The following is a 15712-nucleotide window of genomic DNA, read 5'->3' on the forward strand; positions in this document are numbered from 1 at the left end:
GCGCCGAGGGAGGGAGGGAGGGAGGGAGGGAGGGAGGCACGCTGCTGTGGCCCTTTTGTGATGTATATCAAGTTCACCGGGATCCTTTTCATCTGACAGGCCATTGTTTTGGCGGGGGGAGGGGGTCGCCCGGCGTGGCACTCCCCTCCACACGGGAGCGGGTCGGGCGGGTGTCTGCCGTGCGAGGCTGAAGGGCTTGGGGCGTTTTGTGTCAGTGGGGGCGGGGGCGCTTATGCCATGTGACGCCGACCCCGGCAAACGCTCCTGACCCCGAGCAGATGGTGAGGCAGGGTTTCTCTTCTGAGGCGGAATGAATCGCGTGTGCCGTCTCGCTTCATTGTCCCAAGCCCACCCACCCCAAAACAAACCTCATCATTTCCCCCAAATCCCTCCCTTGCTTGCACACCTTGGCTTAGACATCCTTTATTTGTCCTTGACACGCTTGATTTTCTTCTAGAACCATGTCAAGGACGGCTCAAAAATCATGTCAAGCACCTAGGACCCGGTCAAATCCAATGAGAGCCGAGTCAGAAGCTAGATCAGAAACCGCTGGAGAATGCTGTTGAAACCATTTAGGGCTCAAGAAGAAAGAAAAAACATAACAATGGCCGACCGAGTCACGAGGACGCCAAGAACCGGGCCGAGAATCAAGTGACCGTCCCGAAACACTCAATGACCTGTGAAGAACTGAATCAAAAGCAACAGAGAAGATGCCAAAGATGAAGCAATCCGACTCCAACAATAGCCTGGCCCGTCGTTTGTTTGTTCCTCTGTTCATTTGTTTGTTCGACCGTCGGTTCATTCCTTCGATTGGCTGTTCATTTGTTTGTTCATCCGTTCATTTGTTTGTCGATTCTTTTGTTCCCCTGTTCATTTGTCCGTTCGTTTGTTTGTTCATCCCTTTGCTCGCTCGTTCGTTGGTGTGTTCATCCATTTGGTTCATTCAATCACTGGCGCTTCCATTCATGGCTCCTTCTGGCCGCACGCTCATTGTGAGGCTGGCCCACTCGCCGAGGCTTTGTCGGGGGTACAATTAAGGCACCTGCCGCTCTACAGCGAGCCCCGCCCGGACCCTAACCCCCCAGCCGTTGAGTGGCCACCGCCCCGCTTCCTCGCCGCGACGCTATTCTTCACATTCGCTTGCCAAACTTCTCTTGCAAATGTAGTGAAGGGAATTGTAGCAGAAAATGCCATTTCCTTTATTTTAATCCAACGTGAACAACAGTTGAAAATGCGGTGTCATTTGACGACATTGCTCGCCGGTCTCGGCCTGCCTGCGTGGCTGCCTGCCTGCCTGCGTGGCTGCCTGCCTGCCTGCCTGCGTGGCTGCCTGCCTGCGTGGCTGCCTGCCTGCGTGGCTGCCTGCTTGGCTGCCTGCCTGCATGGCTGCCTGCCTCAATTGCATCCAGCAACCGTTTTGCTGCAAATGACACAAAAGCAGATGGCGGCGAGTCCACAATGTGATTTGGACGCATCACCCACCCCCAGGGACCAGACCAAGATTTCAGGGCGGGAGGGGGGGGGGGGGGGGGGTCAACGATTAACCGCAAGGGTTTGCTGTGTAATCTTGATATTGGTTCTCTCAATCAGTGTGGATCACGCAAGGGTGCACGCGGGGGCACGCCCCCCCCCCCCTCTCCTTCTGGACAAAAGGTCAGGGGTGCCCTCCCCCATCCTAATCAGCCATCCTCTTCCTGCGAGAGCGTCATCCGCAGCCCCCAGACAGACGGCCCGGAGGGCGGGGAAAGGACTGCACGGAGGGTCACGACCTCAGCGCCGGCCGCAGTCACTTGGCCAGAGATAGAGCGTGTGTCGCCATCATCCTCCCTCACGCTTCCTCTCAACTCGGGGTGGCCAATTATCTGACATGTAAGTGCATCGAGAGAGAAATGAAAACAAATGGAATGGAAGGCAAGAAAGTGTCGGATGAGTCGGCATTGATCGAATAAGATGGCATTGAATGGCAAGCTTAATTTACGGGTGCAATTTTTATTATTATTACTATGATCGTTTTTTTTAATATTATTGCAATTATCTAACAGGTAAGCCTGGCATTGCAGTTACATGGCATTTAAAGCAAAGTGATATTTTTTGGAGGCATAAAAGCGGCAGGAGTAATTCTTGTTAATTTTGGTTTTCATTTGATACGTTTTACGGTATTTCTCTTTTTAAAAGCACGTAGCAACAAAATGATGCTAGTTTGGGGGGGGGGGGGGGGGGCTGTAAAAGATGAATGGCGTTCGAATTCATGTGAGTGGGGCAAGGTATTGGATCCAAGTCGGCAAGAAGCGCCGATGTGTCATTTCGAAGCCGAGTACACACGTGGGAAAAGCAGCGCGGCCAAGTCTCGCGAGAGCGGGCGACCCCTCAGCGCTGTCCTATTGTGAGAGTTTTTGCAGCTCTCGCGCGATCTCGGAAGTTTCCCACGCCTGTTGTTGTGGCGTCTGCCCTTTTCGCCTCCCCCTCCCGCGCTCCCTCCCTCCCCCCACCAAAGTGTGGCCTCCCTCCCTCCCTCCCTCCCCTTCTCTTGTGTCTCCTAACCAGCCAGCCAGCCAGCCAAGCAGGGAAGCAGGCAAGCAAGCAAGGAAGCAAGCAAGCAAGAAGCCACCCCCTTTCCCCCTTTCTCCCTGGTCCCGACACCTCCATTCGGCCTCTTGTTGTCTCGACGGATCGCCGGGGTTGCGGGGAGAGGCGCCCCCGCGGAAGAAAAAAAGGATTTCAAGAAGAAGAAGAAGAGAGAGAAAAAAAAAAGGATATCGCGAGTATTGGAGTTTTGGTGAGAGTTTGTGGAAGATGGCGCCTGTTGTGACGGGGTGAGTATGAGATACGGGGGCTTGCTGGTCGGCCGGCCGACCGGGGACTTCGTGTGAATCCGAGTCAATAAGCGTGGTTTTGCCGTGCCGCCGCCGCCGCCGCCGCCGCCGCACATTGCCGTGCGATCGCCCGGCTGGCTCGGCGGTGACTTTTCTCCGCCGCGACGCGACGCTCACCGCGCAGGCAGCCTCGTTTCTTTGTTCCAATGTGTTAAGCGGGTTTCGTTTCGTTGTGTTTTGTTTTGCTTTGCTTTGCTTTCTGCGCTACGCTGCGCAGCCGTCCGTGTTTCGTGGGCTAGCTTCACGCGAGCTATTAGCATGTGTGGCAGCTAGGCAGCTAATGAAAAGCGCCGCAAAATCGAGAGCAGACTGCGAGCACGCGCGCTGGGAAGCGTCCCGACCAAAACGCCTTCTCCTCGGCTTGGTTTTCCGTCATGGGCCGCCGCCAACGGGCAGCGAGCTGTCCGATAATGGACGCCGGCTAGCAAGATGCCAGTGAATCACGTTGCTGCTTTGTCAACCTGACAGCAATGGACTCGCACTGTCCAAGAAATAGGAAAGTAATTGCCGCCGCGATTTCACCACAATCGACTCGTGTTTTGTGTCTGCGAGTGTGTGTTTGTTTGGACGTGTGTTTGTTTGAACGTGTTGGTGTGTGGGTGTCGTACAACTGAGAATAAAGTTTAACTTCCAGGTGGAAAACGTCATAAAAGTAAAGATTTTGAAAGGGTAAAAATAAAACTGCTTTTCCCAAACAAAATAGCCGTCTTACGAAGCAAATACACAGCATTTTTGAATATAGTATTTTTTTAATTTGTGTGTAAAACACAGCTGCACATTTTAAGACCCCAAAATATCGAATATTCCTATATTTCTTGTGGGGACAATCTTACAGAAAGTTGTTTTTTTTTTCCAAAAACAAAAGTCTTTGATTCTTTGTGGGGCGGGATGCAACCATATTAGAAAAATGAAGTTGTGAGATTAGAGAAGAAATATTTTCAAAGTGAGCGTAAAGTTGTCTTTCTAAAAAAAAAAAAAACAAAGAGTAGGAATCTGAAATTCATTTTGGAAAATGCTTTAAAATAATGTGTCTTAAAAACAGTGATGAAATATGGTTGTTTTTCCTCTAAGGAAGTAGTCGAGGTTTTTGGGAGAACAAAAGATATTGTTTTAAAATTAAGTTGTTATTCTAGACAAAAGTAGACGTCTTATTTTTAGAGGCGAAAATAATGAAGTGATAATGAGAATTGTTTTGAGGAAGGAAAATGTGGCGATTTTGTGCGTTCAAGCAGTAGAAGGCCAATACATGGGCACAAGCACTGTGTGACAAAATTCCTTCTACGCGTTTGCGCAGACTGGTCGTGGCAACCGTCTCGTCCGGACCATTTCCTTTCCCGCTGAATCCAAAGCACGAGCGGACGCATCGCCTAGTCGTCATCGTTAGCTCGCTGAAAGCCAATCCAAGTTGATTGGAAACATTCAAACTGCAATCAAAAGTAACGGGCTAGCTATTAGGAAATTCTTTGTCCAGATTTAGCTTCTTGATGAAATGGATCGACGACGTCATAGTGCCGGGCGGCATCGATTTGACGGACGTATGGTTACAACCTGTGGCACCAGCCAAAAAATACGAAAGCTACCGGCACTTGACTTCAAGCTTTGATGCGGTATCAAACCTGGAAATTGGGGCAGATGCAACTTTTGCGTGAACTTGTCATCACTTGTGGCATCACCTGTAGTGCCCTTTGTCCTTGGCGCCGGCGTGGATGCTCGACGAGGTGTGTCGCGGTGTTTGCACGTGCGTTTGGACGTGTGTTTGTGTGCAGAAGGTTTTGGGGGGGCACCACTGGGTCAGCTCTAGGTGGTGTGGTGGTGTTCGGGTGAAAAGTTAGGGGGGAACAATTGTTATATTGTAAAAATAAAATTCAATGCTATGAGATCCGTTCGGTGCCGAAGGGAGGCGCTCCAAACGGTGCCTCTGGCGCCGGACGGGCCTTTGGCTCCATTCTGGCCTAAATACGGGCCCGTCCGTTTGAGCCTGCGCCCGCCCGCCCGCCCGCCTCTCTTTGGTGACAATGTGTTTGCGTCAAATCTTTTCTTGAAAGTAGCGCTTCTGAGGGAGCGACAGATGTCGCAGCGCCGACCTTTATGGTGGCCCAAAGTATTTAGACCTCCCAAGTGTTGGAAGACGACGGCCGTGCCCGAGAGCGGCTCCTGCGCTCTGCAAATACAAGACTTGCTTTGTTTTGAAAAGAGTGCCGGTGCTAACGCTAACTAACGTACGTCAGTGTCAAATGCCTTTGGCATGCTAAGGGGGAATTAGCATCAAGCCCCAGGAGCAATAGAAATATGATGCTAGCCCAGATGGCACCACAACAGCCAGATGACTTTTGAATGAAATTTGGGGCTCTTAGTCGGCGTGCAAAGCATTGAAAAGTTTCCTGCATTGGCCAATGCTATGGAAGGAAAAACAAAGACCATGTCTCCGCTCTTGGACGCGCTCGTCCGAGCACTGCGTGCTAAAGTCTTTTTTTGGAAGCCCAAAGGTCTGGATCGGGACGCGCCAAAATGAAAGCGGCGGGTGTTGCGCAAATGTCGTGTGTGGTTTCCAATCGCCACTGTTTCCTTTGCTCCTTCCGTGAGTTTGGACGCTCCGGCAAGAGCAAGCGGCGTACCTCTGGCGAGGGCCCGTACTCGCCGCCCTCACCTCATTGGCTGGTTCCCTTCGGGCACTGTGACTTGTTGCAATTTGAGAGACAAAAGGTGCAATTGCGAGCGTTTTTCACGGCAGCGAACGTGGCCTTCTCGGTGGGCCAAACGCTGGCACGGGCTCTGCGAGGTTCCAAAGAAAGCCCGTCGAGCGTTTGCGACCTTGAACCAAGCCCAAGTGGAACCAGAAGCTGGCTTGTCCGAGGACTTTGCTGCCACGACGCGTCCAAACTTAATTGGCAAAGTGGCGAGATTTGTCAGCTCGGATCGGGATAGTCGGCGGCGGCGACGCGTTTCCGGCAGGCCAAAGCCCTGCCGGGGAGCCTCCCGCAAAATCTTTTGCCGGGGCCAAAGTACGAGCACGGTGGATATTGTTTTCCCCTCCCCCGCCCTGGGTGCGCTCTGGTTCCAGTGGTGAGTCATCAGCTCAGCCGTGAGCGAGCGAGTGAGAAGCGGGAAAAGTCTGGTTCATTCAGGGTTCAAGCCCCCCCCCCCCCCCCCCCCCTCCTCCGTCCTGACAGCAAAGACATGAAGCATCTTGGACCCCCAACCACATATTTTCCCCCATCACACGGCCGTGGTCTTTTCTCCCATGGCGTTTCCCCAATGCCGGCCGGCCGGGAGGGCGAGAAGGGCACAGTCGCCGAACGTGCGACAAGTCCTGCTCAAAGAGTGGTGGTACGCGTCGGCTACAAAGAGAGGCGCCGACGACACGCCCGTTTGGGATTTTTGGGCTCAGACGCGTTTCCAAGTGTGAATGTGTGCTGCGCTTGAACCCGAAAAAAACTCACTCGCGTTTGGCTTTTGGGGAGCTGCTGCGTGACGGCGTGTGCCGTTAATGTGTCCGCCCGGTGGCGCCTTGAGCATGTGCCAGGCCCAGAGCAGTCCGTCCGGAGAGCAGATGGCGAGCGCGTGCGGTCGGGTCGGGGGGGGGCAGAATGGCCAGCCCGGTCTTTGGCTTGTCTGCCTCTGTCATTAAGGTCTCCTGTGTCAAAGCCAGATGGAGCGAGCTGGTGTGCCCGCTGCGACCCGCCCAACGACGCACGAGTCAGGGCCCAGCCCGGTTCGGTTTGGATGGTGGTGGCCTTCCTCTGCCGCTCTCTCTCTCGTCTTTTTTTTGTCAAGTCGGGTGCTGGCTGTGTCCGGATGTCCAGCCTTACTTGGGCCCAACACTTGATCACATTGAAATGGACATCAAAGTCAGAAGCAATTTTCAAAAGGCAAAACAAACGCGTGCGTGCGTGTGTACGTACGCACGTACGTGTGAGCTTCTCTTTGCGGTTGTCCCGTTGCTGTATTGACTATTTGGGCTGCGGCTGATCATTGAAGTGATCAATTCATCTGTCAAATCTTTTGCTTTCTTTGATTTCCTATGATTTCAAGTTCTCAGTGCAGGACACAGGAATCTCAAAATGTCCAAATGTTGATCACGGCTTGAACGCAAATGTTTGCCGTTGTCGCCCGTTTTCACGTCCCTCGCCCATCCTTCGGCGTCCGTTAGCTTCCAAAGACGCCGCGGGAACCTTAGCGGTCACCCACCTTTGGTGCCGATTGATTCCGAGCAATGGCGTCTCTGCTCCCGTCGGGCGCCACCTAACTGCAGCGCGCGCGTCCACCTTCCGAACGTGACTCGATTGGAGTCGGTCCTCCGCGGCCGAACGCGCTGACTCGCCGCTGTCGTCTGCCACTTTGCCTTTTCCAGGATGTTGTCAGCGTGATTTCTAAGAGCATCCGCCTTTCTCTTTTGTTTCTTCTGGCTTCAGGAAGTTCGGGGAGCGCCCTCAGCCACAGCGCCTCACCAGGTGAGACACACGCCGTTCCGCTCGGCTCCTTTGCTTCCCATTGCGAATTGGCCATCGTGCGCCGGACGTGGTCTTTTAGCTGCCCGCGCTGTTGCCCGACTGCAAACAGGCCAATTCTAGCTCATTTCAGTGCCGCCACCGCCGTTTTTCCGTGGCGCCGCCTGCAGGTGTAATCGCGGGCGTGGCAGAAAGAACGTTGCCAAGACTCGCATGGACTGAAGCGGCTCCAAATTCTGTTCTATTGGAAAATGACACCTCAAGGAAGGCCTGGGCGAGAAATCTATTTTTTAATTTCTTCTCCCGCTTTCTGAACGTGCCGAGCAATGGCGGCAAGATGGTGAGGAGCAAAAGTTGCATTTGTACCAGCAAATGTTTGCTCCAAAAACACCTCATGAGAATGTTGCCAACAAGTTGTTCAAAAAGTACTCCAACATGGAAGAGCTGCAGGTGCGCCTTGCAAAGTCCGGAAAGACGGAAGGGTTGGCTTCAAAATGCAAGCCGGTCAAAAGACGCACTGCGTCTGACGTTGGCACGAACGGACGGACGGACGGAGGAGCGTCTTGATTTCAAGAGCGCCATGAGGTTGTCATTTTGCTGGTGGTGCATCACGTGATCACGCTGGCAAGGGGGCGAGCGGGGCGGGCTTCTCGCTTAGCATGACCTTGTGGAAGGGTCCGGTGTGACTAGGCCATGCGTGTGTACGGTGAAGCCCGCCTTGATTGTCCGCCTTAGCATGAGTTGATTTCTCTCCCCTTGTGTTGCCCTTACAGAGAAGCCATGAGGAATTACCTGAAGGAGCGAGGGGACCAAACCGTCATGATCCTGCACGCCAAGGTTGCACAGAAATCCTACGGCAACGAGAAAAGGTGAGCGAGCGAGCGAGCGAGCGAGCGCCTGCCTGTGCAAAGTGTGTCCCACCACCACCACCACCTTCCGGAAGGTAATTTGTAAGCAAATGCTCCGCGGAGCGCATGTGAAGAAGAAGAACTCTTCCAAGGTATTTCAAGAATCCAAATGAGGACCGCATTGCAAGCGTGTTTTTGTTTGCTTTCCCCGTCGGTGCTTGAGCGCCCTCTGCTGGCGGCGTTTTTGAAGGACGTTGCAAATGATTTTGTCTCTGTTGTCAAGGTTCTTCTGCCCGCCGCCGTGCGTGTACCTGATGGGAAGCGGCTGGAAGAAAAAGAAGGAGCAGATGGAGCGGGACGGCTGCTCCGAGCAAGAGTCGCAGCCGTGCGCCTTCATTGGCATCGGCAACAGCGAGCAGGAAATGCAGCAGCTTAACTTGGAGGGGAAGGTAGGAGGGAGAGATGGAGGGAGGGAGGGCCGTGGCCATTGCCATCGCCGTTTGGCCGTGGCCATCGCCGTTTGGCCGTCCGTCGCGCTTGCCTCAATAGCCTCGTCCTCCCTCGGCCAGAACTACTGCACGGCCAAAACCTTGTACATATCCGACTCGGACAAGAGGAAGCACTTCATGTTGTCCGTCAAGATGTTCTACGGCAACAGCGCCGACATCGGCGTCTTCCTCAGCAAGAGGATCAAGGTCATCTCCAAGCCCTCCAAAAAGAAACAGTCCTTGAAAAACGCCGACCGTAAGTACATCCCGAGATGGTTTGAGCAAGTAACGTTTGTTTACAAAGCCAGTAGTGGTCTCAAATTCAATTTCAACTTTCATTTTTGACTATAGATAGTAATAGATCCTTTTTTTGATGGTCAAATCTTTCCATGGTAAACTTTTCTTTGGATTCATTGAGCATTTTTCAAATAAATGTCGAGGAGATGTCAAGCTTTTGCCTTTGGATGAAGGCTCATAAAATGATGATGATGATGATCAAGTATCATCAGAATAAAGTATGCTGAGGTCAAGTCTCGAGTTTTGGAAAGCGAAAGTCAGCTGCGCTGTTGTCGTTTGCCGCCGCCGCCGCCGCAGTGTGCATTGCGTCGGGCACCAAGGTGGCGCTCTTCAACCGCCTGCGCTCCCAAACGGTCAGCACGCGCTATCTCCACGTGGAGGGCGGCAACTTCCACGCCAGCTCCCAGCAGTGGGGAGCCTTCTACATCCACCTACGTAAGAGACTCTAACCCTCGCCCCGCACACGGCCCCCTAATCCGACCCGATCGCCGCCGCCCTTTGTCTTCCAGTGGACGACGACGAGTCGGAGGGCGAAGAGTTCACCGTGCGCGACGGCTACATCCACTACGGCCAGACGGTCAAGCTGGTGTGCTCGGTCACCGGCATGGCGCTGCCCCGACTGGTAGGCCCCGTCCGTCCGCCTGTCTGCCCGCCCGCTCTGCTCCCTCCCTGGCTCATTCTGGCCCCGCCTCTCGCCAGATCATCCGTAAGGTGGACAAGCAGACGGCGCTGCTGGACGCTGACGACCCGGTGTCCCAGCTGCACAAGTGCGCCTTCTACCTGAAGGACACGGAGCGCATGTACCTGTGCCTCTCCCAAGAGAGGATCATCCAGTTTCAGGTGGGTGCCCCCCCCCCCCCCCCAAGCCGAAAACAGGTGCACACCAACGCCGTTTGCCCTCTCTGCCAGGCCACGCCCTGCCCAAAGGAACCCAACAAGGAGATGATCAACGACGGCGCCTCCTGGACAATCATCAGCACGGACAAAGCCGAGTACACCTTCTACGAGGGCATGGGCCCCGTGCAGGCGCCTGTCACGCCCGTGCCCGTGGTGGAGAGCCTGCAGGTGGGTCCCTCCCTCTCATCCCTCCCTCGCTTGCCGGCCGCTGCCGTTTGAGAACCAAGCCAAGGCTATTTGCACGTGTTTGCAGCTCAACGGCGGCGGAGACGTGGCCATGCTGGAGCTGACGGGCCAGAACTTCACCCCCAATCTGCGAGTCTGGTTCGGAGACGTGGAGGCCGAGACCATGTACAGGTGCGCCTTTCGCAACGGGCCGGGATGATTGAAAGGGGTTCTTGTCTGAGCCTGTTTTCACGCCGCGCCCGCCCGCCCGCCCGCCCGCCCGCAGATGCGCCGAGAGCATGCTGTGCGTGGTGCCTGACATTTCCGCCTTCCGCGAGGGCTGGCGCTGGGTGCGGCAGCCCGTCCAGGTGCCCGTCACGCTGGTCAGGGAGGACGGCCTCATCTACTCCACCTCGCTCACCTTCACCTACACGCCCGAGCCCGGGCCGCGGCCACACTGCAACGCCGCCGGCGCCATCCTGCGGGCCGGCAACTCGGCGAGCCTGCTGAGCGGCGGCGGGCCGGAGGCGGCCGTCTACGGGAGCGCCGTCACGTCCTCGTCGGCCACCGCCGCCGTGGTCTCCTAACGCTCGCTTTAAGGTAGCGCCAGCCAGCTCCAGAACAATTTGCAATAGTTCAACAAAACACACACACTAAAATTCTGCGTTTCGGTCAACTGCTGAGACGGATGAAAAATGTTCTGGGCAAAAGAAGAAACGCAGTGAGATTCTGGAGGAGCCGTGTCCCATGTCGGGGCGCGCTCCGTGGCCGCCGGGCGGGCTGCGGTCGGTCCCGACGCCGATGGCAACGGCGGCCGACGTAGCCGCGTTCCAGAAACCGCTTGCCCTTCCTTCCCCTTTTGCACTGCCCTCCAAATGCTTCCCAATCCCGAGTATTCCTCTGGCCTTAGCCGCTGCGCCGCGCCGCGCCGCGCCGCGCCGCGGGGGATGCTTGGTCGGCCCAGGCCGGCGGAGGCGGCGCCAGGACGTAAAGGGACACGCCGGCGTGACGTTAACTTAGTTTTAATGGACCAAGGAATTTGTATAAGCTTTAGCAAAGGTACACCTTTTCTCCATACCTTTATTAAACCTATTGTACACTTTTGTTACCAAATACTTTGTATTCCTCCTATAATCTTGTAGCCCCCCCCCTCCCCCAACTCCTGCCCTTATTTTCCCCTTTCCTGTGAGGGTGGGGGGGAATCTAAAAGCAAATATATGTGTGTGTGTGTGTGTGTGTGTGTGTCAGGGCAACCACCTCAGAGGGCCTATTTTTGAATCTCATTGGTTTTTATGAAGTCTTTAAAGGAAAAGCTTTAAGCAACGCCTCTGCTCTGCCTTGCCTGCAATACGTGCGTGCGAGCGAGCGGGCGGGCGGAGCGCCGCCGCCATCGCCGCCGCCGCATCTCCTTTTCGGAATGCCACTCATCACTGGAGCCTTTGTTTTCACCGACAGAGGACGGACTTGTGAGAGTACCTTGGTACTGTGCAAGAGAACTGTGTGTATGCAGTCCATATCATCCGGATCACGTGGAGCCACGCGTCTTCCAAGCGAGCGTGACAAAAAAATGAACTAAAGAACGAACGAGCGAGCGAGCGAGCGAGCGAGACACTTTTCTCAATTCAATGTGGCCTTATTGAAGACTCGAGTTCCGGAAAACAAGATCACGAAAATCGCTCGCTGTCCAATTTCTCCAGCGGTACTGTCACACAAGAGCCTTGTTTTGTTTTTTTTCTTCCCACGGTCGCGGGGCAGCAATAGTCTACGGCTCGGCTCGGCACGGGCTGATGTTCCAACCTTGCGCCAAAATCCACCACTCCGAAAGGAAGCGAGCCAATGTGGGTTGTCATTCGGAGGGAAAGAAAAGACAACCAGAATGAAGTTGTGCCCCCTGTTTGTCGTGAAATGTTGTATATTTTAAATTATTGCTCCCCATGTCCAAAAAGTGCATTTATTGTCTGCCAGCCAGCCAGCCAGCCAGCCAGCCATTTGTCTTGTCCTCCTTCTCAGAATGCCCACCAAACACAAATAGCCTTTAGCGGCCAGGTCCGGCCGGCCCTCCTTCACCTCCATCCTCTGGCGGGGAATTTTATTTTGTTTTTCCTTTTCTTCCTCCCTCTCCTCGCTCTGTTTCCCGTCCTTTCTTCCTCCACACGTCGCTTGGTCGACCTTCCTTTCTATGTACAAAGGGACTTTGCAAAAAAAAAAAACGCCTTCTTATCACGAGGCCCCCCCCACTCTTGTGCAAGCAGCTGTTTTTGTGATTTGTTTTTTTTCTTTTCACGGTTATAACGAGCGCCGAACAATGTATGTAAGCTCTTTCAAATGCCAAAAGTCTGATGGTGTCATTTGTTTTTGTTTTTTTTGGTGCACTGTGCAGTGAGGGGTGGGCAGCTTTAAACATAACTTTTTAGCAAAGGTTCAAAAAAGGAAAGGTAGCTCTCAGCCTTACGTGTCACGGCTAACTATTTTCTTATTTAATATCAGCGTCAGCATCCTTGCCTTGCTTTGCCTTGCTTTTCCTTGCTTTGCCTTGCCTTGCCTTGCCTTGCATTCTCCATTGGCTGGCAAGTTTCCAAAGCAAGGAGATGCGCTCTTTCTTTTTCCCCCCCCTCTCTCTCTCCATTCTTTTTAGGGAATAGCATCGTTTTTGTACATATCGCAGCTCCGGATCATGCTCCAATCTGTATGTCATGGAAAACAAAAAACGCAAGGGGAAAATGAGAATTAAAAAAAGTGATAGAAAGTCTCCCATTGTATGTTTTTCTTTTTGAATTGGGTCAGCACAAGCACACAAATGAAAAATCTTGCAACCTAAGAATGTCTCCTAGCTGCCACTCACACCGGGACTTCTCTACGTGGAGTGGTGTAAGGTAAAAGGCCTTGTGGGAAAGAAATGTTGCGAGTGACCTCATTCTCACTGCTGTTTTGTTTGCAGATTGAGCTGGCGCAAGTTCTGCGAATCCAAAGCGCAGGTGTTGCTGTTCCCCAAATCTCACAGATAACGCTCACGTTGCACTTTCTTCACCGCGTTTGCTTTTGGCCTTTGCATTTCCAGATGCGGGCTCCCTCTTTGGCAGCGTGCGATTCCAATGATCCAATGCGAGCTCCGCAGCAGCTTGTTAACCACCAGGACCATTTGCATCGGGTGCACGCGTGAAGAAGGTCAACCTTGAAAATGAGCAGGTCCTATAAGGAAGAGAGAATATTGGGGCTTCTGCCTCGGGCCACGTCCCAGAGTCCAAATGAAGCAACCTGGGTCACAGTCCCAACCCAACAGTTGCGTGATGACTGAAATCCACTTCAGAGCACTTCCGGCGGCGAGGTGAAGCTGCCGGAGGCGGAGCCAGCCGCAGCGCCTCCGGGGTACGGATGGACGTCGAGCTCAACGAAGGTTTCGCCCATCTCCCCGGCCGACGGCTGCTCCTCGGGGGTGGGCCGGGGGGCCTCCCGCACCTTCTCCGCCACGAGTTGCTCGGCGTGCTGCCCCAACCTCCGTCGGTCCTCGGCCCGTCGCTTCTCCTGGCCCCTTTGCTGGCACCTCGGCTGGGGGCATTTGGTCCGACGGTGGACAACGGCGCGCGCCTTGAGCCGCAAGGCCGAGAAGGTGCTCGCCGCTCCCTGGCGGAAGCGCTTGTTCATGAAGCAGTAGACGACGGGGTTGACGCACGTGGACGTGTACGACAGGAGGTGGATGAAAGAGATGGGCGCGCCCGTCAGACGGGAGACCACCTGATGGTCAAAAGCTTTCCACGCGTTGACCACGAAGATGGGGGTCCAGCACACAAAGAACAGGCAGACGATGACCAGGAGCATGCGGACCACTCGCTTCTTGGCCAGCAGGTTGGCCGTATTGCCGGAGCGGCGCTCCGGCGGCGCCGTGCCCTGCGGCCCCAAATGAAGGTAGCAGCCGTCGCCGTTGCTGGCTCGGAGGCTGCCGAAGCTGGTCGGTCTGTCTGCAAAGCGGATGATGTCATTTGACAGTGGGCCAAACGCTGTCGCAAAGGGGCTCGGTCGGGGCTGTAGCGCCTTAACGGCCGGCAGGCCTCACCTCTGGCGCGTGTCCCGTCGGACAACTGGATCCTGAGGCCCTTGTAGAGCTCCAGCGAGATGAGTCCGTAGGCAGTCAGCATCACGGCGCCGGGCAGCAAGAAGAGCAGCAGCAACAAGGACACGTACCTGGGTTTGGAAGCATATGGAGTCAGTCGGTCGGAGTCTGCCCGACCGACCGACCGACCGCCCACCCATCCATCCACCCATGCGCGTTGTTTTCAACGCACCAATACGCCAGCAGCTTTTGGTTCTTCCACGTCATGCGGCACATGAAGCCGTCGGTGTTGTCGCGCCGATTAAAGGCCATCAGGGAGCTGGAGTAGATGTAGGGCACCATGAGCGACAGGGACGTCAGCCAGGTGGCGCCGATGACCTTCATGGCGTGCGATTTGGTCTGCCACGTCCTGGAGCTCAGCGGTCTGCAGATGGCGCTGTAGCGTTCCAGCGCGATGGCTACCAGGTTGAAGGTGGAAACGCTCACGGAGACCGCTGCGTGCCAAAAGAGGAGCAGTTCACATTCAAGTTTGCGGATAGACGCGGTTTAGGGCTTAGCGCCATACCCATAAAGTACATGACCATCTTGCACGTGCCGTCGCTGAAGATGAAGGTCCGCATGAGGTTGGGAATGAGAGTGAAAGGGATGCAGACCAGGGAGACCATCAGGTCGCTGACGGCCAGGGAGAGCAGGAACAGGTTGGTGACGGTGCGCATCCGCCGGTTCCGAGAGAGAACCGCGATGATGAGGCTGTTGCCCGCCACGCCGATCAGGAAGATGACGCAGTAGAGAAAGACCCGCACGCCGTCGCCCAAATCTACAGCGACGGACATGGCGAGACGAGACTAGGAAAACACTCCAACGGGGACAAGGGGGGAAAGCAACTTCCGCTCCGCTCACAAAATGGCCCTTGATCAATCGTGACCCAAATGGTTTTTATTTTCTGAACATATCAGACCGCGTGCCGTGATATCGCGCATTTTCAGAGCTTGAGCGATTGGCCGCGCGCGCGCGCGCGCAACCTTGACCAGCACATTTGACTACCCGAGAGAAAAACCAGGGAGGCTTAGTGGTGGAGGCGTGCGCAATGCGCAATTACGCAGAGGATTCCAAGTTGAAAAGGCGAATGAATGAATAGTCAGTCGATACCTTTCACGCCGACGTCGGCTGCTGCGACTCTCCAAGGCTCACAGTCCGACAAGTTGCTGACGCCCCATTTGCACAAAAGCGCGCTCATTTCCGTGGAGTTGAGCATTTCGTGCACGCCGAAGGCCACCATGGTTGGAGAAGAAGGGGACGAAAAGCGAAAAGCGAGACGCAGCGACGTAGGATGCCCTCTTCGAACTGCACTGCTCTGTTCTGCTCTGCTCTGGTTTGGTTTGTCGTGTCTTGTGGCTTCAACTGGCCGCTTTGCACGACCCCCCGCCAGTTTGTGATTCGTGACGTCACACGCCCAGGGTGGGAGCACAGCATGTTTTCTTTTTGCCTTTCATTCTATTCCGTATTTTCACGGTGACATTCATCAAAGTGTCGCGAATCCAAAGTATAGCTTTTCCTTCCATCCATTTGACATTTGAGAAATATGACAAAAGAAATTCTAAATAAGAAACCTTTAGGAAAACACGCTCAAATAGAAACAAAGAAGTGA

The 15712-nt window shown here is 54.5% G+C and overlaps 2 protein-coding genes across 3 annotated transcripts; one reads left to right on the forward strand and one right to left on the reverse strand.

Moving 5' to 3' along the window:
• The first annotated feature begins 1732 nt into the window (after nt 1-1732).
• Nucleotides 1733-12765, forward strand: rbpjb (recombination signal binding protein for immunoglobulin kappa J region b). 2 transcript variants are annotated; one of them, XM_061293525.1, is made up of 11 exons: nt 1733-1869; nt 7286-7324; nt 8095-8190; nt 8453-8618; nt 8739-8913; nt 9252-9389; nt 9464-9576; nt 9654-9794; nt 9864-10019; nt 10105-10208; nt 10303-12765. In XM_061293525.1, coding segments are annotated over exons 1-11 (1431 nt in total). In that variant the 5' UTR covers nt 1733-1867; the 3' UTR covers nt 10604-12765. The 2 variants fall into 2 exon arrangements, with proteins under 2 accessions (XP_061149509.1, XP_061149424.1); XM_061293440.1 differs by lacking the exon at nt 1733-1869 and adding an exon at nt 2521-2813.
• Nucleotides 12766-12780: 15 nt separating this feature from the next.
• LOC133163573 (cholecystokinin receptor type A-like) lies at nt 12781-15689 on the reverse strand. Its single transcript, XM_061293653.1, has 5 exons — nt 15214-15689; nt 14630-14881; nt 14297-14558; nt 14068-14195; nt 12781-13972 (listed from the first exon to the last, which is right to left on the reverse strand). The coding sequence occupies exons 1-5, from the start codon at nt 15341-15343 to the stop codon at nt 13320-13322; spliced, it is 1425 nt and encodes a 474-aa protein (XP_061149637.1). The 5' UTR covers nt 15344-15689; the 3' UTR covers nt 12781-13319.
• Nucleotides 15690-15712: the final 23 nt, after the last annotated feature.

Source organism: Syngnathus typhle, linkage group LG1, assembly GCF_033458585.1.
Source record: "Syngnathus typhle isolate RoL2023-S1 ecotype Sweden linkage group LG1, RoL_Styp_1.0, whole genome shotgun sequence".
Taxonomy (NCBI): domain Eukaryota; kingdom Metazoa; phylum Chordata; class Actinopteri; order Syngnathiformes; family Syngnathidae; genus Syngnathus; species Syngnathus typhle.